Source organism: Pteronotus mesoamericanus, unplaced genomic scaffold (genome assembly GCF_021234165.1).
Source record: "Pteronotus mesoamericanus isolate MK-2021 breed Mesoamerican mustached bat unplaced genomic scaffold, CSHL_Meso_final contig_68, whole genome shotgun sequence".
Taxonomy (NCBI): Eukaryota; Metazoa; Chordata; class Mammalia; order Chiroptera; family Mormoopidae; genus Pteronotus; species Pteronotus mesoamericanus.
The window spans coordinates 23,605,400-23,629,151 of NW_026555234.1; the positions used below are offsets into that span (position 1 = coordinate 23,605,400).

General features: G+C 41.9%; 1 protein-coding gene across 2 annotated transcripts in view; it reads left to right on the forward strand.

The window, feature by feature from the left end:
• Positions 1–21,707, forward strand: part of KLF3 (KLF transcription factor 3) — a 30,585-nt gene extending 8,878 nt beyond the window's left edge. Inside the window, exons 1-6 of one of the 2 annotated variants that reach the window (XM_054582041.1) lie at positions 240–740; positions 5,449–5,544; positions 12,627–13,113; positions 13,780–13,930; positions 18,300–18,460; positions 21,162–21,707. In XM_054582041.1, coding sequence (XP_054438016.1) covers positions 5,488–5,544; positions 12,627–13,113; positions 13,780–13,930; positions 18,300–18,460; positions 21,162–21,343 — 1,038 coding nt within the window. In that variant the 5' untranslated portion in view covers positions 240–740; positions 5,449–5,487 and the 3' untranslated portion in view covers positions 21,344–21,707. Of the gene's footprint in view, positions 1–239; positions 741–5,448; positions 5,545–12,626; positions 13,114–13,779; positions 13,931–18,299; positions 18,461–21,161 lie in introns of those variants that run through there. The other variant, XM_054582040.1, reaches the window with a different exon arrangement.
• Positions 21,708–23,752: the final 2,045 nt, after the last annotated feature.

Here is a 23,752-nt window from a genome sequence, read left to right on the forward strand (position 1 = left end):
TGCAAGGGGTTAGGCAGGCCTTGTAAGACGTGTACACAGCAGGATTAGGCATCATGGGGATTTTTCAATTGATCTTGGGTTGCTTGCCCTTAAAACTGAAATACAAAATTGCCAGCCCAAAGAAGGAAAACAAGTGTGTAACTTAGTAGGGAAAATGATTGGGTTTTGATAACATTTCTTTAAGAAAGGTATGGAATGCTACTAACCAGGTGGCTGTGAACTTGAGAGTTTACCTTCTGGGTATGGGTTGGGTTTCCCCACCCCTGCTTTTGCTGGGCCTCCTTCTGCAAAAGTGTAGGGATTTTGCTTGGTTGTTACCTTTGCACCTGTCCTTATTTACATGCAAAATCAATTGCTTCACTCGGTCTTTCCGAAGTACAGGGTGTGGGCAGAATCTTATCTGAAGCCATGTCCTGTTTGGACAAGTTGGACTTGCCTTGGCAACTCTCCATTGGGTGGAGCAGATGGGTGGAGGCAGGAAAGTAAAATTGGGTGGCTTGTTAGCTGAGAGAGGAGAGAGGGCGGATTGTTTGCTCACTGGATCATTATATTTAATCTGAAACTAAATAATTAACTTCTTTCCCATTTACAAAACATTTTGATACAAAATAACTAATTTATAAGGGGCAAAGACTTAGAAATACTCCGTGGACTTCCCCCCCCCCCCCTTTCAAAACAACTAGAGAAGACGGAGATAGGTGAAAACCCTCAAGTGATATGAAAACGGGACGCATTTCCAGGTAGGTGCCAGCATTTGGCTGTTCTGAAAAGAGCCTTCAACTTCAAAATGCCTGCTTCCATCTGTTGCCTGGCCCCCTTGCATTTCTGGCCAGAGCAACTGCCATTAAACATTCAGCTCCTCGGGAGCTTGAAGAGTTTGGGTACAGAAGTGAAGAAAGAAAAGTTTCTTTGGAAAGGAAGTTTAGCTACAGGGATGTTGCCTGCCTGCCCTGGTCCTCTTGCCGGCCAAGAATTACACACACACACACACTTTTTTTCTTTTTTCTCTTTTTCCCTGAAGTTCCTTTGGGGAGTAAAGAGTGGGGGGAGGTAACATGCTTCCTCCTTTATCGTCCAAACACTTGGGAAAGTTAAAAGCTGGGGGGCAGGGTAGGGGACACTTTGAGGTGGTGTGTTGGTTTGCTCTCACTGTTTTTCTCCTTACACCTGGCTGAGGTCAGCTAGGAAACAGATTTGCTTTGAGGGAGGCAGGTATTTTGGAGCCTTAAGGTCAGGTCAGGCTGGGTTGGGGAAGGAAATACAGATCTGGGAGAAAAAGCATAAGAAAGGAGATGAGAGGGGAGAAGGTCCGAAGCAAATCGTGCTGGGTCACCGAGACACTTTGCTTCACACACACATGCTCTTCACATTCACAGTCTCCCTCCCACCCCCCCGCCCCCCAAAGGAAGGGGCAGCCATTTATAAAGGTGTTTTTGTAATAAACATGCTCTAGCTTAAAAAACAAGTGACAATCAAAGGAGTGAATCCTAACCTCCTAACCCGGAGGGCCGCGTGTGCATCTGAGCTTGGCGGCACCTCTGCAGCCTCCGAAAAAACAGGGCTGAAGGGGCTGAAGAGGATGGTGACAGCTCTGTGACTTTTGAAACTTCATGAGCATGATTCACTCGCTGAAGCTCTTTAATCCATAATCATCCAGTTTTCCATTTTGGCAAAAATCTGACCCTCATTTCAACATCTGAAAAGTCAGAAGTATGAGTGGAGAGAGTGTGAAGGGAAATGTGTTTCTTCCTTTTGGAGGAAAATTCAGCTGTCATGGCCCCTCCCATCAAAATAACATAGTTGGGAAAGATGACATTTGCTCCAGTTACGGAAAATTATTTTGGCATTGATGTTTCTGTACTTCTTTCAAGCACCTTGATAACTTAGAGGTTTTTTAAAACCAGTTTTGCCCCCCACCCCTCTGCCCCTTTTGCTCTTTTAAATGCAGTTTTGTTATCTTGGAATTGCTTAGTTTCTAATATAGTTCTTCTAGGCTACATACAACCAAGATGTAAATGTGTTTATGATTGGAAAATAGTTGTAAGAAAAAGCAGAACCACATTTGGGGCCTCCTCATGTCTGTGATACCCACATAAAATGGTTAACAGAATTCCTGAGCCTGCTTAAAACCCACTGGGTTTAAAGACCCTGACGTTGGCAAACTCAGTTCTCTGCCAAGGCCCTTGTCTCTAAAACCTGTTTTAGCGCGCCACCTACCGGTTGTACTTAAGATTGCTGTCAGTGTTGTGTAACCTTTTCTACAGCATTTGTAGTTTTTAGCATTCTTTAAAAATGATGGTAACATCCCCAGAGGACCGAGTTGCTGGTGGAGAACTGAAGCCACTAACTTTAAGAGACACTATTTCTTCCCGGGCTTCAGTTACTTCACGGGTATGTGGAAGGCACTGTGGAGACATTGCAGTCACTCTTTTCGGACCCAAAGACAGTGGATACCAGTGGCAAGTGTGGTCTATTCAGAAATAAGCATAGTAGGTACAGAGTATACAAGTTTCCTTTTCTAAATAAGTAAACAAAATCCTGATTTGTGATAATATGTTGATTCTCTTCTCAAATTTGGTTCCTTTCTACCTTAGCTTCCTCATGTTTTTATTGAAAGTTTTAGTTGTAGAATTCACTTAAAAATTGGCACAGAGATGTGTGTAAAACTGCCATGTTCCCCTCCCACCCCAAGATGCTCTTGTTAACAGATGCGGGTACATCATTTTCTTTGCATGTCCTTTATTTTGTTGCATGTCCTGTGACTATCACTAAAAGTATAACCAGTCATTCTAGAAGTCACCACATTGGGAACAGCATGCTGTTAGACATGTAAATTTGATTCTGTTCCTAGCAATACCTGAATTTTGCAGACTTCTTTATTTATTGTCTGATTTCCTTACATTCAGATAACACATAAAAACTAAAGAATGGAAGTAACTTAAGTTCATGAAGTGATACAAGAAATAACAGCTTAATGTGTAATTCATTTCTAAATGAATTCAGTGGTCTTTAGGAAAATTCATTGAAGGCTTTATGAGCTAAATGGTGGCATTAGCATTTGAACCAAAATGAACTCCAGAGCCCATTGTCTTATTTCCACTGTGCTGCTCTTCCCGGTGGTAAACTGCAAGGGGGGAAGCGTGGAGACGCGAGGAGGCTATCCTGGTGGTACAGCCCCGAGAGGAGATCTGATAGCGGACAGAGATAGCTGTTAACTTTTACACTTCCTTTTATCTGAGGGGTTTTTGGCTTTTCAAGGGTGAAGGTAAGGCTGGGTGTGTTAGCAAAGAGGCAAATACCTGATACTCCTCCAGAAGTTGGAACCAACCAGTTTAGTGCTGTGTATATGGGGTGTATATCCCAAAATTTTATCCGAATCTGTTAGTATAGACTATTTAAAGGGCAAAAGAGCTTTTTGTGTTTTGTGTTTTTTAATTCTAATTTTATCTTTCTAAAACACTGTGACTCAGGACTTTCGGAAGTAGATAAAAGAGGCGAGGCGTCATCTCATTCTGCATGTGAAAAGAGTTGCCTCCTGGCTGGGCTAGAATGCAGTTCTTGAGCCTCCAGAGCTGGGTTCTTAAACAACTGAGAATATGAGTGCTTTTTATTTAGAAGGATTTGCATCAAGATACTGCAGTGGAGTAGGCGGATCTGTAAGAGTTAATTCAATTTCAAAGGCTTGGGGGAGGGGTGGCCAGCAGTGAGTCAGGGCTGCTGAATTCTCTGACCTCATTGATACAAGCACATCTCACATCTTTTGTTTAAGGTCCACTCTAGGGCACTGGACAGCAATATTTAGAACCGTATCCATCTGTACGACTGCTGGGCTGGGAACTGGTTAATAGATCTCAAGGCACAAAAGAGGTTTTCATCCTTCATAATGAAATCATCCATTTTTCACTGATTGTTGGCGTTTCTGCTTGCTGGAATACATAAGAGGGTGGTAGCACCATTGATTCAAGCACACTGGTATCAGATTGTGTTCACAGATTATATATAATACATCCTGTGATGAGAGAAAATAGAATTTTGAAGTCAGGGCCTTATGCTAGTTAATAATGATATTCACGTGTTGTCATGAGACCCAGAACAGGCTTTCTTCAGCGAAGCAATCAAGCACAAGAACTGCATGGAATACTTTATCATTGTATGTGAAGATACTTAGTATAGATACTTAGTATAGATACATTGTATGTGAAGATACTTAGTATTGTGTCCATAGAGCTCGACACAACAAACCACAGGGTTACTTTCACGGAGGTGGGATGGGGAAGGGGAGTTTTCATACTGAAATACAGGAAGTAGTCTACAACCAGGGACTTGTACAGCTTTTTCAGGTACAGCTCAATCTAGAACTTGTTTACTTTTCCACCCAAACCTAAATGTAAAGGTGTAAAGAACCTCACCTGTAACCAAAGCACTTACGTCAAATTTGGACAGGAAGTGCCTGGTGCAGCTTGTTGAATACCTGAGTCAGGTAGCTACCTGGGCAGGGGTGCCATCATATCTGAAATGCAGCTGAATATGGGGCAGGCTGAATGTTTCGCCCTGTGAGGAAGCAGTGGGCTTTATGTGCACTAGTGCTGGAAGTGGCCTCATATAGAACAAAGAAGAAAACACATGGGTAACATGAGCAGAACAATAGAAGCAGAGACAAGAAAGATCAAACAAGATCAGGATTCATCCAGCTAAAAGATGGGCTGATTTCCTAATGAGAAATTTGAAAGAATGGGAGTGAATACAAGCTGATGCTCTTCAGATATAAAAAGTACTTAGAAAACAATAAGAAATGTGGTGGGGGGAAGCTGAAGGCTTGAATAGGCATTTCTTAAAAGAAGAAATGTAAATGGTAAATAGAAAATTTTATTCGGTAATTAAGTTAATTTAGAATAAAAACAATTTGCCACTTTGCTACGTATTGGCAAAGTCGTTTTTATTTTAGTGATAATACACATTGCTGGTGGAAATTTTGGAAAACAGGTTCTACTTTATTGATGGGAATAATATTTATTTAAAACAAAGATATTAATGATGATTGATTCTAGGTTTTCTTTTTGCTTATCTTCCCTTTTTCCTCATTTTTCTGTGAGGAAAAGTGTTTAACATTCATCTATAATGTGAACCTCTGTTGAGTCGCACTCCAGTCTTTAGGAAGCTTTGCTACCTGGAAGGAGCTGCACATGTTGTTCCGGAGTTGTCAGGGTTTGTGCATTTGAGTTAGGAATGCCAGTTGGCTCTCATCTGGTTATGACTATGGAGTCTGGTTTTAATTATACAAAACGGCATCTTTCCTAGGTAAGGGAAACAAATTCCAGCCATTCCGGGGGCGGGGGAGAGAGGAAGGAGTCAGAAAAAGGGGTGAGGAGTAATACTCTATCTTATGTGTACTAGGTTATATTTACGGTAACCTTGGGATTTAGATGCACACCCTGTTTTGTTTTCTAGGCCAAACACCAGAGCACCCTAGGAAGTTTAACTAAAAGAATGCTCATGTTTGACCCCGTCCCTGTCAAGCAAGAGGCCATGGACCCTGTCTCGGTGGTAAGTTTTCCAGAATTGAACATTCTCTTATTTATTCCAAGTGGTGATGATATTATCATCGTTGTGTTATTCCTTAAACTTACTCATTACTTAACAGGCATTGGACATACAGCTTTTTCAAAGTCCCCGATAGTCAGGGAGGTTAATACCTTACTAGAACTGTGCCCTTTAATAAATGGGACCCATATTTCATTAAGGCCTGTGCCCCACACGCCTCGTCATGCAACCAGCACAGAACTTGGGCCACAGGCACATCTTGTCACTACAGAAGTAGATTATTATAAAACGCCTCACTGACCAGTTTTTTAGTTTGAGCTCTCAGAATTATTGCTGTTGGCCCCTCCCCCCCCCAAAAAAAGGTTTGGCTAGACTGATTTTTTAAAAAATTAATGTGCATCCAGGGTCTTTTTAAAAACAAAACAAAACAAAACAAAAAACCTGTGCACAGTGTGTATCATGGTTAGGGAGCAATTTCTGGATGTACCTACAAGAAAGTCTGTATCAAGAACATGATGGCTTAGGGTTTTTTTTTTTTAAACTCAAGATCACTGCCCTGATTATCTAGAATAGTTTCGTGAATAAAGTAAATACAGTAGGAATAAATTGATACACTTTAAAAAAAAAAGACAATAGCTCTACGGAGCTCTGGCTGCTGGGAGATGACTGAGGAGAAGCCGGTGAGAGAGAGAGACTTGGGGGCGAGGAAGAATTTCATTTCACTTGGAAGAGTCTGGGTGCGTGGGAATTGTGTTCACAGTCTTTTCAACACCTAGGGCTAAGCCGGTCCCTCTGTGAGCCAGGCCCCTCTAAATGCTTTTGGCCACCAGGAGACAAGTAATTATTCCAGGTGTTTATATAGGTACAACACTCGTGCGATGGAGATGGGACAGGGTGACAACAGAAGGGCATGGCCCACTTCAAGCAGGGAATGGCTTCAACTTGAGGGGATCTGGTTTAGTGACTGAACTAACAAGGAGGCACTCACTCCATCTTGCTCTTTTCTTCCACGGGCTTGGAAAATATTCACAAGGGGAAAAACTTGGCTTGACTTGTACATGAGAAGGTTGGTAATGACACGCTTGCAAAATTAGATCATCCTCGTGCATTGGCTGTGTAGGTTCCTGCCAAAAACATTTATACAAGACATGGGGGTCACTCTGAGGCCCTTGGAACCAAGTTGCCATGGATATGGCTAAGCCAGTGAAGTGTTTATCGCAGTGTGCGATGAAAAGTTGTCAGAGTAGCTGTAAGGAAAAAACATTTACATTCCAGCATAATAACTGGGTAAGCGAGTATCTAAATAGGGTAACTGAGCAATAAGAATTTTATTAATCACAAAAGTGAATTGACTTCTGATGTTAGTGCTGTCATCGGATTTATCAACCCCTTTCCCCCAACTATTGCATGATCATGATGGAGGAAAATTGAGGTATAAAATTTCTCCATTAATTATATCCTTGAACTATGAATAGGTTTTTAGTATTGGAGATTATGATTAGTTCTAGAAATGATGCAGAACCATCAATGATGCATTTTACTATTCAATGTACTTCCAGTGCTTTTAATCAAGCCTGAAAATAGGAAGGCTCAAGAGCCTAATTTAAAGCTAAAAATGGAGATCCACGTGGCTAAGTTAGAATGCAAGGAAATGCACTTAACTAAAAAGAAGGAAATGAATTGCATTTGAAGTAACAGTTATGCTTGTAATGCTGAAACTTACATGAATACATAAACTTAGAATAGAAGTACTCTTGCAATTAATAGTCTTTTTCTCCTTCATGCTTGAATTTCAACCTCAGCTAATGCTTACAGAAATTTATTAGATTGTTTCACCAAAATTAGTGTCAGACCTTAATAAAGTTTCTTTTTAATTCAGTGAAATCTCAGTTAACTAAAAAGTTTGGAGAGTAGAGGGTGATTATTTTCTTAACAAAATTAAATAAGCTTTTGTTTTACTTTTAAATCTTCAAATTTCATTTTTCCTGCCTTCCTTGGTGGAGTATATTATAAACCTATTGCCATTTCTTGTTTTTCTATTTTTTTTCTTTTTAATTCCATCTTTGATCTGAAGGTTGACATCTTAGACTAATCAAGTCAGAGTTCTAAACATTAAGTCAGTGTAGGATAATTTGTAAGAGGATTTTGTTTTAATTCCACATACAAATAAAAATATCTTACAGTGACTTATCCTCCCTCCCCACTCCCTTTTTTTCTTAAAGCGAGAGCACAGCAGAAGCAATGTGCCTGTTTGGTATCTTGCTGTAATTTAGAGAAAGTGAGGAAAAGTCATTTCTTACCCAAATAGGAGCCTTCACACCTTCCTGTGCTTTGAGGCAAATGGTAAGGCTTTATGTTGTCTTGTTAAAATTTGCAAGGAGAGGGAGCAGAGCACACCCCGCCTGCTCTGGCCTGCTCCTGGGTCTCCGCTCCCCATCCGCAGGGCACTGTCAGCAAAACCACCCGCCCGCAGCTCCCTGAGCCTGCCTTCTTATTTTTATTTTTTGAATTTGTAAAATTGGAGATTTAGTTGCAAAACCATGGCTAGCGTGTGATTATAAAATGTACCTGTAAAGGAATTGCTTTACCCATCCATTTTCAAAGATGGTTGAAAATTGATGTAATTGAGGAAGTGAGAAAGAAAACAAACTTTTAAAAAGTACCCTTTCTTATTCTATTTCTTTTTCTTTAAAGTTTTTTAAAGATTTTGTTGAATTATTTTTAGAGAGGTGGGAAGGGAGGGAGAAAGAGGGAGAGAAGCATCAGTGCATGAGAGATACGTTGACTGTTTGTCACATGCCCCCAACCAGGGACCTAGCCTGCAACCCAGGCATGTAGCGTGCGCTGAGAATCGAGCTGGCGGCCCTTGGATCCGCAGGCTGGCCAGTGCTCAGTCCACTGAGCCACACCAGCCAGGGCCGTATTCTATTTCTATAAGATTACTTTTGAAGGAAGTGCGTTCCTTTTTTTTTTTTTTTTATCTTTCTTTTTTTAAAATGAAAATTGTTATTTAACAGACTTCTTACAGACTGAGAAGTGCTTAATCAACAGTTCCTCTGCTCTGTTCCAGTAGAAACTTTTCATGGCTCTTCTGAGCCCGGTAGAAAGAGAGCTTTCTACTTGTGTTTGCATAGAGGGACACGACATTTGCTGTTTCCAGAGTGTTTGTTTATAAATGCACCACGCCTTCCTGCTGGGGAACCCCGCCCTGGGTGAAGATTCCTTTGACTGGCCATCGCCCTGTCGCGGATATTCACTTTTTTTTCATATTAATGAAGAATGAAATAGAGGCTTCATCCACATAAATTGTCTTGTAATGGAAAACTCACCAAAAGTATTCCCAATAAAATGAGAAACTACGGAAATTCTCACTTGAATATAAAATGATAGCTTTGGAAAATTATCCAAACCAAAAAATTCTTTTTCAGAAAGTAAACCCAGTGCCACCCTCAGTGGGGGAGGGGGCTTGCTTGAGCCCTGTCTGCAGGCGGCGCTGCTGCGGGCCACAGAGCCTCCTCGGGTAACAGGAAGCAGGGGGAGGGCATCATTGGATGTCCCTCCGTGGCCAGAGGTGCTTTTTGGCTTTATGGACACTTGCTTCTGGTGTGGATTGGGGGCCAGCGTGGCCTCGCTCATTTGCATTGCTTAGTTAGAAGGTAGGAATGGCATGGAGCAGAAAGGAAGCAGCTCTTTAGCAGGGTGTCCCCGCCCTGGGCACACACCCCGAGCAAGCCCTGTATCAGTCCTGACACTGTGGGGAACCAGATTATTGCAGGCTGATTGCACTAGCTTGTGTGCCCCACCCAGAAAATTAAACGTGTCTTATAGAAGGTTCTGATAAACATTATTAGGAAATTTGCTAGTGAGACAGTTTGCAGAGCCCCATTTTTCACCCTTTCGTGAGGCAGTCAGACTGGAGATAGTTAATGGTGTCCTCAGCGTTGTGCCCACCTGTGTCTCCTTCCCTTTGAGCTGTGCAGCCTTAGAAAGGCCACACGTCAGTACAGGGCCAGTGGTCATTCACGGCAGCAAACTCGCAGCAAAACTGCATCATGTTAAAGAACTGGGCACTCTATGTGGCTGTCTCTTCATGGCTTGAGAAACTTGGGAATATGATTCCATTTGCAATTCGCCCAGGTTCTAAGTTCCTACGTTCCTTAAACTCACCCATGGACAGAAAAATCCAGCAATGACAGCAATAACTGTGTGTCCTCATTTTGCTTCCTATTGAGCTGCCAATAACTTGCTGGTAAAATCTAGGTCATAGGGAGCTCTTTGAAGAACAGGGCTGAAAATAAGGGAGAACTACATTTTGGTGGGTAGAGACAGCTAACGCTGCCTCCCAGTTCCTGAAGGTTTTGTTTCTAGTACCAGAACTTTTTGCACATTAGAGAATTGTAGGTAAAGTGGGTTAAACTTTAGAACGAGGGGAAATTTTTTCCCCTGTGTTTAATTATTTCCTTAAACCCTCATTGTACATAATTTGTCATTTTTCTTTTTGGTTAGTGAGCCTTATGCCTCTTTCAATGTTTAAATATACTTAGTATCACTGCGTGGGGGGGGCCCTCCCACCTTGTGGCGCGCCTGTGTGTGCCTGGCTCTAAAGAAAGTTAGAGATAGTCTTTCCTTCGTTTGGTTCTCCATACATAACTGGAAGCTGTTTCTAAAAACAATAATTTATATATTTTGTATTTCCTGATTTGATATCCTTCATGTCCTTGTTTTTAAACAGTATTGTTAGTGAAATTCTTCCCTCTCCCCTTTAAATTGTATTTGAGTGATTTACCAGATTTTAAGCCTAAAAATTCGTGTTTTTATTCTATATCCCTATCACTGAGAGCCACTCTGTTCAAAAGGCGGCCTGTGTCCGTTGGGCCACTCCCCAGCCATTCAGAGCCTACCGTTTAACGAGATCCCCAGGTGAATTCGTTTGCACAGTAATGTCTGCGAAGCTCTGATCGGGAGGATCAGAGCCCGTCCAGGGCACACCTTCTGTGTGAGAAAAGAGAGAATCCCAGGACTGCAGTGTGTGTTAAGCTCATTACAAAGGTTACCTCACTGAATCCCATTTTAAGTTTAACCTCACAACCTTCTAGGAGGAATTTTGCCATATCCTAATGGGACCTGGACTTCTAGTATTTAGTAATTTTCCTTGCCCCTTTTTGTAGAATTGCTTTTGTTAACCTAATAAATTTATTTTAACGAGAAGCATTACATCACTACTACTTCATACGCATGTAAATAAACACCTAACTAATCTAAAGCACTGTGTGTTCACCGTGCACCATCTGGAAGTATCTTCAGCACCCCCAGAGAGAGATGCAGCAGCCTGTAGGCCTCACTGTTCTAGGAGGCCATGCAGATCGTGATGATACGGATAAAGAAGGAAAGGACCGAAGAACAAAATACCTCGTCTTAATGATGAGAAACTGACCGCAAAACCAGATGGAGATAAATACGGCCTGGCCCCTGTTCTCCAATTCTCCGATGCCCAGTAGGCCTGGAGTGGAGACCAGGCATCTGAATTTTAGAAACGTCACACGCGATTCTGGTGCATAGCCAGGTGGAGAGTCGCCCAGCAAAGCCCAGAGAGGCAAGGGCGTGTTCTCAGTCGCAACCCTAGTCAAAACCACTGCTGCCCCACAGTTCTTCATAACTCACAATAGCAGCCACTGGAGGATCCAGGGAGGCTCAGAAGTCAGCCGCGCATTTAAGCCATTTAATTATAAGGCCCCATTGGTGGGTTTTCTCAGTTGCACCATGAGCTAGTGTTGCCTCAGATTCATAAACACATAGGATTTAAGTGCTGGAAGAGAAACATGGCCTGTTGCTTACCGCTTTCACTCTAAAACGTTCAAATACGAGTAGTTTCCTGCAGGAGGACTTAACATGTTATCACTAAAATTTTTCCTAAAATTCCTGCATGTAAAGAAAATGGTTTAGGTTTAATTTCTAAGAAAGCATTCTACAAGAAAGAATTTTTTAATTTCAGTTAAGGACTAAAGTAATTTTAGTGAATTCTACGGCCAAAGGCATTAACGAGAGTATGAAATTATTATGATTGATTTATACTTAATAGATGAGAGTTAAGATATCCTTATTAGAAGAGAGAGGGGAATGTGAAGATAATCTTATATTTGGGAGGAAACAAATCCTTTTGTTAATCTCTTCCAGTATTTTGTTAGCTTATTTTCCAGCTTCTTTTGATGGTTTCTTTTTGAGGGGTGGGGGCTGGCAAGATACAGAGAAGAAAACACTGGACCTCAAATTGTGTGCGAGTCATTTTGAGCATCAGGTGGCCTGGATTGAACTACAACGTGTTAGCTGTTTCTTAACGGTTCTGTGTCGTCCACAAATTTGGAAACCAAGCCACCTTCTACACCAACATTCAAGTTGCCAATAAGACCATAGGCAGGCAGGGTGGCCTACCATCCTGGTTTGCCTGAGACTGAGGCATTTGCTGGGTTGTAGGACTTCAGTGCTAAAGCCAAGACAGACCTGGGCAGACGAGGACTGCTGGGTGTCCTAGGCATGGATTCATCAGCAGCCCGGCCCGCCCAGAGGTACTGCCCTGCAGCTTCGTTTCTTCGTATTAAACAAAATACATCTTGAGAAATATCCAGTGCCCTGCCACAGAGGGAAAGCACTAAACCCAGGGAGAGAGTTTCCTGCCAATTAAGAAGCCCCTTCACAAAAGCAACGAGGTCACCTGGCTTGGCTGGTTCTTGGTGAACCCCAGCACTGACTCCTAATGATAAAACCCCGTAAGGTGTCTGTTGTATAACCTATTTTAGAATTTTGCCAAGTGTCAGCCTCAGCCTTAACATTTCACTTGGATATCATCTTAGAATTAAACTGGAGATTTTTCACGTGACACAGTTACCACATTAACCTTAGTTCTTAATGTTTATTAGACCAGCCCTCTCACAGCATTATTTTAGGGTCAGGCATGTATCTGAATCCAAACCACTTATTACAGTCCATGTAACCAAAAGTGCCTTGTCATACGTTTTCATCGTAATTCATGTTAGAAGCAAAAGCACTTATTTGATTGTTTCCACATTTCTGTTTTTCCTTTCCAATAGTCATACCCATCTAATTACATGGAGTCCATAAAGTCCAGCAAGTACGGAGTCATCTACTCCCCGCCATTATCCGATAAGTTCTTCCAGACCTCGGAAGTCCTGTCCCACGGGATGCAGATGGAGCCGGTGGACCTCACCGTGAACAAGCGCAGCTCTCCGCCCTCGGCTGGGAGTTCTCCTTCCTCGCTGAAGTTCCAGTCCTCGCACCGGAGAGCCTCCCCCGGACTGAGCATGCCGTCGTCCAGCCCGCCAATGAAGAAGTACTCACCGCCGCCCCCGGGGGTGCAGCCCTTCAGCATGCCGCTGTCCATGCCGCCGGTGATGGCCGCCGCCCTGTCCCGGCACGGCATCCGGAGCCCGGGGATACTGCCGGTCATACAGCCCGTCGTGGTGCAGCCCGTCCCCTTCATGTACACAAGCCACCTCCAGCAGCCGCTCATGGTGTCCTTGTCCGATGAGATGGAAAATTCAAATAGTAGCATGCAAGGTAAGGCCCAGCCCTGAGCCAGTCCACCCGGCCGCTCCCGCTCAGTGCAGCCAGTGTCTTCACCAGACAGCCTGGCGGGAGAGCAAAGGAAGCAGAGCTCTTCAAAGGAGTATTCCACATAGAGTCTGCCTAAGGCATTTCCTTTTGGGGTTTTTTTCCCCTTAAAGTGTTGATACTGGAAGAGCTCCCAAGAATCAGGCTGTCTGTTTAAAGCTGTGAAATGATTACTATTACTATATAATTGTCAACTTTGGGATAGTAAAAATTTGACTTCATATTTTGCTTCATGGAATGCCAGCATGGTTCTCGGTGCAAAGAGGCATTTGATAAATAACCTTTATATCATGGTGAACACTGATGGTTATTAAAAGAACCTTGTTTATTGACTGGTTGTGGGCAGAAGACTGGGGTTAAAAGGAGATAGCCAAAAAATCATAGGAAGGACATCTGGGGGCTGATGTCTTAAAAGTCCAGTTGCTTACCAGCAAAATAATGGTCCAGAGAAACAAGAATCCCTCCACAGATTCGTTGCTGCTATAAATTTTGCCAAAGGCAGATAGTCACATTTTGTAGATAGTGTTATAGATAGGAACTGTGCAATAAGATTTTAACAGCTGAATTGGTAATTTGTACATAGTAAGACTTTTCTCTATTTTTATTTTTTAGTACCTGTAATTGAATCATATGAGAAGCCTATATTACAGAAAAAAATTAAAGTAGAACCTGGGATTGAACCACAGAGGACAGATTATTATCCTGAAGAAATGTCACCCCCTTTAATGAACTCAGTGTCCCCCCCGCAAGCCTTGTTGCAAGAGTAAGTATATTCAAGTCTCCCCATCATTTGCGTAGCGCCATGCACCTTGGGACCTGGAATGGAAGCACAGGCTTCCAGTGCATGGCGCTTGGATTGCCAGGACCTCCTCATAGCATGTGGCAGCCACGGAGCAAGATGAGAGAATCTCTCCAAAATCAGTGCTCTGTTACACCGACAGCATCGTGACAGTGACCTCAAGTTACCATGATTTTACCACCTTACAACATGTATCGTTTTTTTCCCACTCTTCAGACTCTGCCTGCACAGTTTTTCCATCGTCTTAAAGTTTATTGGTGGTTACACTGGTCTTGGATGCCAGCTCTCCGCTCTACCATGTGTATGACCTTGGGCTAATCATTTAATCTTGCTGCCCCTGTTGCCTCTTTATTTTCATTATTGGTTGCAATCATTTTTCTTGCTCTAATTGTCTTATGTTGTGGTGTTTGCAACATTGGATTCCGTGGCCAGCTTCCTAGTACCAAGGCAACTATTACAGTCTCCTCAGGGTCCCTTCCATCATCTGCTACCTGTGTCAGTTTTTCTGCAACTTAAACAACCGTTCTGCCCACATTTTTATTTTATTATCTCTATCCCTCTCCCTTAAACAATTAATTCTGCAACAGAATGCAAATTCTCTGGTTTTAGAACAGCTGTTTTCTGGAAACTCCAAATATTCTAGTTGAATCCACATTTGACCCAAGTAGGCGCCTTCACAGTAGCTCGTGTGTTAATTGCCCGTTGCACCAAACCATTGTCAGTTTCTGTTGCTCTTATCATATACCGCCAATAGCTGGAGAACGACTTCTCTTAGCCAGCCACATCAGCAGTAGAGTGACCGATACAGGCTTGCCCGTTAATGCTCCTCACAATTGCATAGCATCCCCTTTACCCCCAAAAGAAACTTTTCCAAGTGTTTTTTGAAAGGACTGACTTTATTTTCTGATAACAAGCCTGTGGGAGACAAAGCAAATAGAGAACTGAGGAGTCAAGACATAGGTAACCCGCCTATAATCACACCGCTAACAGCAGAGGGGGCCTCGGCTCGGTCTCCTGCTTCCAGACGAGGGCCGCATTTAACCCGTACCCAGCCTACTTCGTCTGCTCCTGCGCTCTGCTGAAAGGGAAAACAGAGACCAGCCAAAATGGTCACACATGTAGGCTGCATAGCGCTACCTCTTTTGCTTATGATGGTGTGTGGGTGTCTCTGGCAAGGTAACTGACAACATGACTTGGACTTGTAATTGTCCCTGCACAGATGATGGGAAAAATGCTGTAAAGCCAACTGCCCACATAGGGAGAGACCCGTTGACTGAAAGGGGTTATTATGATATAAAACATTGTGGAAGAATATTTGAAGGCAACATGCTATGCTCTGAATGCTGGTGAAGAGAAAATACTTTTTTCTTTCTTATTTTGAGTAATGTTCTTTTGATGATCTCAAGCTGGATGGCTTTTAATGATTAATGAGCAATATGCTTAGTCTAATGCTGTGACCTAAGAATGCATTTTCCGTCTCAAAAAATTGGACAGATTAAGCCACAACAGGGACATGTACTCCTCAAGTAATTTTCTCACAGATGCGATTAAGTAATGTCTTGGAGCACGCCCAGGAGCAGCCCACATAGGGAGCCAGCTAGCCAGGAAGGACTCACTGAAACCAGGCACCTAGTAGCATTGTGATGGGGCAGCCCCGGCATTTGCCTTAGGAAACTCTTCCTTTAGACATAGACTTTCCAATGCAGCTTTGAAATCCATTTGCTCGATCACAGAGCTACTGCTCTAGAATGATTTGTAAAGGCACTCACATAAATGTATGCCCAGTTCCTTTTGCCATGTATTTGCATGTGTGAAAATATAACAGAAAGCTCAAGGACCATATTTCCCCATTTACCTGTCTGTATGAATGGTAGCAAACTTGAGAGAGAGGTCAGCCTAACTCAGGACAATGACCTAGGTCTCTGATGTTTAAAAGCTGTTCTGATTTCGTGGCTGTAGTGATCCCAGACAACCTCCTTAAAAATGAGCAGTGAGGAGACCAAGAAGGGTGGGATCCCAAGTTCCTGGTTTTTAGCCGCCACGGCCTGTGCTAACATCTGGCTCTTTAGAGATGGGGCTGCTCACCACCCTCAGAATGAGACTGCCTTTCAAGGTAGATGTTAGCTGGTATAAGAGATTTCCTGATACGGGGTTGGGACATTCCCCAAAACACTCCTCATGAAATTAAACAATGTAGGGGCAAAGTTTGCAAAGAAGAGTTCAGAACCTCAAATTACGAACAGCTACCATTGAGTAGATTTACATCTGGAACAGAAAATTGTTCTTAAATGCTTTGTGTAAGTTACAGCCACCTTTGGAGATCATATCTTTTGCACAGAGGATAAGGACCTTGCTTGGGGTCACAGGGACTATCAACAACAGAGCTGGGATTTAAAGGTAGATAGAGCACATACCTTTATATGCAAAATAAGCGACTGGAAAAAGGCATCTTTAACTACTGCACAGAAACTATCAGGTTGATTCCCAATCCGGAAAATCCAATAATCGGGAGATACTTCTAAAGACATCTAGAATACTCTCAGTATTTCAGAGCATATGAGATATGTTTAATCCTTTTTTTCCTCAGTGTTTTATTTCCTGAAGTTCTCTTAATGAAGATAAAACATTTTTCAATCAGTGGCACTAAAGTTGAAAGTTAAATAAACTGATAACTTTTTTTAATTGAAGAATTTTAAATTGACAGTTTAGCTTTATAAAAAACTGTATCTGTCCATAAACCTCTCACATCTCTATTTTCTTTGCTATTTGTTTGTACGTTTATAAAATTTAAGTTCTTGTCTTTCTTCCACTTCACTAGTTTATGTTCACTTTCCATGTATCAAAACTTGGCTATTTTTCTGTATCGCTTCTCTAAGCATCAGGGTAGGAAGGTAAAGTGATATTCAAAACTGACAGTTTTCTTTGCTAATAAAAGTGAAATAAGGTCATTTAAACACACCTCTTATTCTCTTTTTTAGTCACTTCCAAGCATGCCTAAAAATGTACTGATAGAGGATATGTATTTAAATTTTTACCAAGATTAAAAAAACAAGTTTTATTTCAGGGACTCCCTTTTGATCTGTATGATTAAATTTTATTACCCTTTTTTATCCCACAAGTTTGCCCTCATTTAAGTCCTTTTTTCTTCTCACCAGTCTTTTTTCACCCAGTTACACATTTGTTTAAAAACTTAATATCTTATTTGGAACATCTTAAGAACTTTAGGTTCGATTTTTTTTTTTTTAAAGTCTTTTGTTACTGTTGGAGGCCAACTACATAAGCTCATAATGTATCAAGTAATTAGTCATTAGGAGAGCAAATGAATGGATTAGAATTAATGAATGGATGGGAAATATTAATTACTTAACATTAATCAGGAGAGGAAGTCTGAGGAAACTACAGACCTTTCCCAGCTCTTCCCCACTTGCCTTTCCTCTCCACCTGCCTGTCTGAAAAAGAGAAAGCCCCTAGGACTGAGCTTTAACCCGGCTGGATTTGTGCAGGTGCAGGCTGGTGAGTCTGGGTGAGAACCATCAGAAAGGATGTCGGGGTGCCCACGGGAGCTACTGTGCCAGTGTCCAGGGCACAGCGTCCTCTGCCTCGCCTGACCGCGGGCCCGCCCGGCCAGCCTCCCGCCCACGGGAAGGATAGTGACAGGAGAGGTTTGCATTGTGAAAGGAGCAGTGCCGGCTTGTTTGGTTGGTCGGTTGGTTTTTGGAAGGGCCGGCATTTGCAAATCAAATGTGAATTGTCCATTTTTTTTAAAGACAAAGACTCGTACTAAATTCCGATTATGGAAAGGATAAAATGTAGATACGTCCTACAGTGCGTTTGCCTGGAACGAAGGAATTTGACCTTTCCCTAAGGGACAATAAATGAAACTAAGGACGGCCAGTGAAACATAGGGGAATGTCCAGCATTAACTAGTGCCACAAAATTCTATCTGTAGGCAAATTTTTATCAGGCAAAGAGACTGCTAGCACTTGGCGCCTCCCTGCAGCGTAGCACCTAACCCTTCTTACTGTCATTACTTATCTACATGTCTGTCTCCCCCTAGAGTGTGAGCTCCTCGAGGGCAGGAACCCTGTTTTTATTCATCTTTGTGTCCCGGTGCCAAGCACAGTGCCTGGCTTATGGTAGGTGCTCACTCAATGTTTGTTGAATGAATATAGCAGTGCTTCTTGGGTTGATCAGCTAATTTCTTTGTGTTTATTTTGTTGGGTTTTTTTGTTTGTTTGTTTTTACCCGACGTTGTTAATGCTTTTGGTAGACTGAAGAAAAGGAAGAGCCTTGCTTTCACTGAACATTTTGCATTTAACCTTGGCTTTCACAGGAATCACCCTTCAGTCATAGTGCAGCCTGGGAAGAGACCTATACCTGTGGAATCTCCAGACACCCAAAGGAAGCGGAGGATACACAGATGTGACTATGACGGATGCAACAAAGTGTACACTAAAAGCTCTCACTTGAAAGCACACAGAAGAACACATACAGGTATCCGAAACAGAAGACTCGCTTTCTTAAGAAGAATTAGAATAAAATGTTAAGCCTTTGAAACATTCTAACTTTCAGAGGTTATTATAATGAAATTATTTTAGGCAGGTATCTGAAAGTGACCATAATCATTTACAGATGTCTCAGTCATGAAAAATGAGTTTTTGGTAATGACTGACTTTTGTAATAAGTAGAATAGATTCAAGGTTATTTCTGTAGCAAGTTCACTCACTTGTTCTGTACTCTGCAGTGAAGGTCAGAGAAAGGGACAACGGAGGATCCACTGGAACAGAGGGAAAGGTGCTCTTAACCGTGGGCCTCTTTTATCAGGATGTGGTCTTCATGTGGACTCTCATTTAGTATATGTACAAGGTCTGTCCAGAAAGTATCCATCCGTATACTAAAGAGAGACATTTATTGAAGAAGATACAAGAAACATTGCACATAGGACAGTGATGCCTCGGTCCCCTGCAGAGTAGCACCTTGGGACTTCACACAGTTCTCCCACTTGGCCATCAGCTGCCCTGTTGTATTTTCCTGAATCTCATCAATAGTCTGAAATCTTTCCCTTTCAAAGGTGATTTTACTATTGGGAAAAGCCAGAAGTTGCGGAGCACCAAACCAGGGCTATAGGGGGGCTGAATCACTTGAATCACCTGAATCACCTGGATGATTTGGTGTTTTGCCAAAAAAAAAAAAAAAAAAAAACCCACGAGATGTGATGCATGAGTGGGTGTGTTATTATGACAAAGCTGCCAGTCACCAGTTGCCCATAGCTGTGGCCTTCTGAATCATCCAATCTCCACAGAGGAATGTTTAATGCAAAATTTGATGCAGGGTCATTGTTCTACTCAGTCATTTTGAATGTGATGGCCATCCAATACACCTGCTCACTCAAAGGTGTCTATCACCCCCACTGACTAGTACAGTGAAGCCATTGCTCAAGCAAGCACATTCCAGTCCTCTCCTTGGCTGCCAGGTTATGTCGATGTTGCGCACACCATTCTCATGAAATAACCATGGCTGGACTTTTTCTGGACAGACCTCATACATTATTAAATTCACAATAGCAAAAATCAGTGCCTTATGCAGAATAAATGCATCAATTCATAGAAATGGAATTTGGGTAAATCCTCTCTTCTGAAACTTGAGGGAACCTCTATGTGATCGCCTGCCATCTTGCCCAGTCTTGAATATAGATCTTAAGAAAACTGTTGTATATAGGTGAAGAAAACATGAAAGTTGTTCCATGCACTCTTAAACATTTTGTTTAAAATGTAGATGCAAAACATCTACAGGGCTTTGTATAAAAATGTTTTAAACAATCCGATTAACTGCACTGAGTATTGGTCATTGTTTCCTGTAGGCCTCACCTGACCTAACCTCAAACTCTTCAATATGAAATTCTAGTACAATAAGAATTTGTGTGCATTGTTATTCACTCAGATTGTAGTTGTGTGGTTTTTTTTTTTATTCTTACAAGTCATTCAGAACATTTAAAAAAAGAAGAATCTGGGATTTGGAAGAGAATAGGACGGGGAAGTGTGTGGCAGAATAGAAGTGGAATTTTTCAGTGAATTCTGGGAAGAGAGAGCTGAGGCTGACAGCTTTGCTTTTAGAGGAACAGCCAATCACCCAAATCTATGTCAAATAGATTCATAAAAACATCCCCAGGCCATTAATGGGACCTGGGAGGTGGATGCTACCAAATTCCAGCCAAAAGATTAAAACATTGAATATTTGCATAAGAATTCAGATGTAGGGAAAATACCTCTTAGCATTCATCTTCTGTGCTGCAAAGCAAATGAGACAAATCCTGAATATCCCATTGAAAGGCCAAGCAGTCCTGTAAGGTTTCTAGAGAACAGGGAATGGAAATTTATTTGTGATGCCCATTTCCTATTTTTACAAATGTAAACCTGTGAGGTAGCTGTTAACAGCCTTTTTCTTTGTAAGGGTCTCCATAATGGCTCTCCTAGGGTTTTCCGGCATCGGTCTTCCGTTCCTCCCCTGCATGTTACCCTTATGCCACCGGCAGAGACTGCAGAAATCTGCATGCTGACCCAGAGACTGCAGAAATCTGCACGCTGACCGGGTGGGGAGGAATTACTATATTTTTAGTACTTCTGATTACAGCATTATACTTGGGCATAGTTATAATTGATTAAAAGATAAGATGTTGAAATCTCAACAGATGTTTTTAGTTGATAGAGATTTCAGATTTTTGGAAAACTATTGAAAAGAATGAAAATTCCACAAATTCTCAATTTGGACTTTTCGAATGGATAGAACTGCACATAGATAAGCCCCTAAGTAGGTATAAGGCTTGATGATATACAAATCCAAGTCACCAGGTATCTCTTAAGTTATTAATCCCCACTACTGAGGACAAAACCAAAACTAGCCCCTCAGAATGGATTTCCATGCCTTGATGCTTTAACAACTTTTAAAGTTATCTCCCTCTTTGGCAGGGGGGTGGGTAGCAAGCCAGTTAAATATTAAAGAGAATTGATTGATTTTTTTTTTATTGCTTGCCCTGTGGTAGTTTATAAGACACTGTTATTGAGGGACAAATGGACAAACATACCTTTGAAATACTATGCCGAGAGCTTTAGCTCAAAAATTAAATTTTACTGTCTTTACAAATAATCCTTTGCTGTCAAAAAAAAAATAAGCTCTCTTCATTTTTTTCTTTTTGCAGGAGAAAAACCCTACAAATGTACATGGGAAGGATGCACATGGAAGTTTGCTCGGTCTGATGAACTAACAAGACATTTTCGAAAGCACACTGGAATCAAACCTTTCCAGTGCCCGGACTGTGACCGCAGCTTCTCCCGCTCTGACCACCTCGCCCTCCACAGGAAGCGCCACATGCTAGTTTGAATGTCTCCGCCTCCCGCCTCAGCGCGTGCGGCTCCCCACTCACCCCGCTCTCTCTGTCCTCCCTCCCATTGTCTTAACTCATTTTTTACATGTACATTTTAATTTTGATTCAGCTGGTCTGAATCTCTGAATTTATATCATTCAAACTTCCATATGGTCAGTAGTAAATATTCTAATCTTCCCTCTCCTTACCACGGGTCAGACCTAAAGAATGTGAACACTTTTTTTTTTTTTCCGGGGATGCTAAGCAAACCCTTCTTACAGATACGTTTAATGTAATGAGAACAAGGGAACATGTAAACTAACAGAACCAATTGTCGGTTTGTCACTGTTTTCCTCAAAAGAAGTAAATGTATTAGAAATACAGTATCCAGCCTGGTAGTCCTTGCCAGAGACATTCATACCTCTGAGCCCTGTGATCGCATTGTGTGCTACATGGCAGAAGATGGGCGGATCCCTTCATAGGTTAGCTAGAAGGGCAGCAAGATTCCAGGCTAGTCCAGTCAGCTCTTCCATTGTCCTTCACCAGTCTTGCTTGTCAACTTGGATTTACCATTTCATCTAAATTAAGTCCTTTACCCTCCTTGGTGCCTGCAGCTAATAAGGAGGTCTTCGCCACCACTGGAAGATGAGCTAGAGCTGTATGTAGGTGACGTCTGTCGGTTCTGTCAGTTCAAGGGATGGGTGCTGTGTTTGCATCGCATGGAGTTGGAGCAGGGGGCAAATGAGGAAGCCAGCCAGGGGTTCTCAGTGGGATTTTATCATTTGGTTAGCTGTGCAGTGCGTTCCTAGAGCTTCAGTCTCTCCTAATATTCAGCTGCATAGAACTGTCCAGCAGAGCCAACTACTGATAGGGTCACCCCTACACCGATCTCCATTCCTACAGTGTCCTTAATGTAGGTCATCAGGCATTGATAGTAGGGACGCCACAAGAATAATTGCCTAATAATGGTAAAACAAAACAAAACAAAAACAACTTTTGGATAAGGTCTGCATGGCCTCCTTTTACCCAACCTACTTAGAGCTTTTTTTTGCAAACAAGGAAACGTTGAGTGGTAATTAGATCCCCATATCAAATTGCTCACATAGCTTTCATACAGAAACTATGTGTGAGCTATAAGGTGCCAAATTGGCTGTCATTTGCGTTCGTGACACGTATCATAAATAAGCATCTGCTAGTGCTTTCGTAGATTCATTAAGACCTGAGTGACACTATTTGTAAATAGTTGTGAAGCACACAGACCTTTACTTGTGGGGCGGGGGGGGGGCGCAGATTTTTGAAAAATACAGAAAATCACAGTTCAGGGATTCATATGTGTAGCTCAAAAACTCACAAATGTTTACCGTTGGAGCGGACTATCTCCTTTCACTATCAAGTATCCTGTCAGAAGAACAAACTGAAAATGACTCGTGTTTGTTGAAAAGAAATAGCACCATTATTTGGGGGAAGTTTTTCAAAAGCAGGCTTTTGAGCACCATAGTCTATATGCCAATAAAAATAATTCATGTATAGAAATGCTGTTGGTCCTAAATTGGAAGGAATTGGCGGTGGTGGTCAAATGTGGGCACATATAACCAAATGGCCCTTCATAAAGGATGGAGAAGAATGGAATCCTGAAGATTCATCCCAGCCACAGCTCAGGATCCAACAGCCTCACCTGGGAGGAATACGCTGTTTTTAAAGCTTCAGTGAATAAGTGATTCTGGAGGCCTGCGGATTGTGTGGGAAGCTTACTTTGATGCTATGTTAATAAAAGCTGTAAGGACTGTGCACCTAAGAGATCCCACTCACCAGCTCTCTGAACCGACGGAAGGGAAATGTGATTGAGAATTGGAAAATACTGTGTTATCTGGCACTTGGGTTTTTTGTTTTGTTTTTTAAGCACTGCAGAATTTGCTTGGAATATTAAAACATCCTAATTGGGCTCTTTCTTATTTTCTTTACTTTTTTTTTTTTTGTATGTTTGCCACTAAGATACAAATTGACAGATAAAATGGCTCTTGGAAAAGTAGGTATCATCTGTATTGTAAATGCTTAGTCACATTCATGCCAAAGTATTTCTTGAAATAATTCTTCCAGAACACACTGAAGAATTAAGTTTGAATGCAAGGAACTTTTTTGTTTCCATGGAGATAACCAGTTTATGTGTATTCCAACCCACAAAAGGTGAAAGGGGAGGCGAGAAAGGGGAGGGTTGATCTTTATATAATTAGTTTTCAGTCTGAGGCCAATTAATAGAAAGTTTCATGGGTTCTAATGGAATTTAATGTGTACTATGGCATATGAAAGTTCTGTCGAGAAGTGCAAGCAAGACCCTGCAGAGACTATTACATTATTATTTAGGTTGCTCCAATTGTGTTAACAGTTCATTAACAAAGTTCCTTTTTAATTTGGGGGGAAAAAGCAAC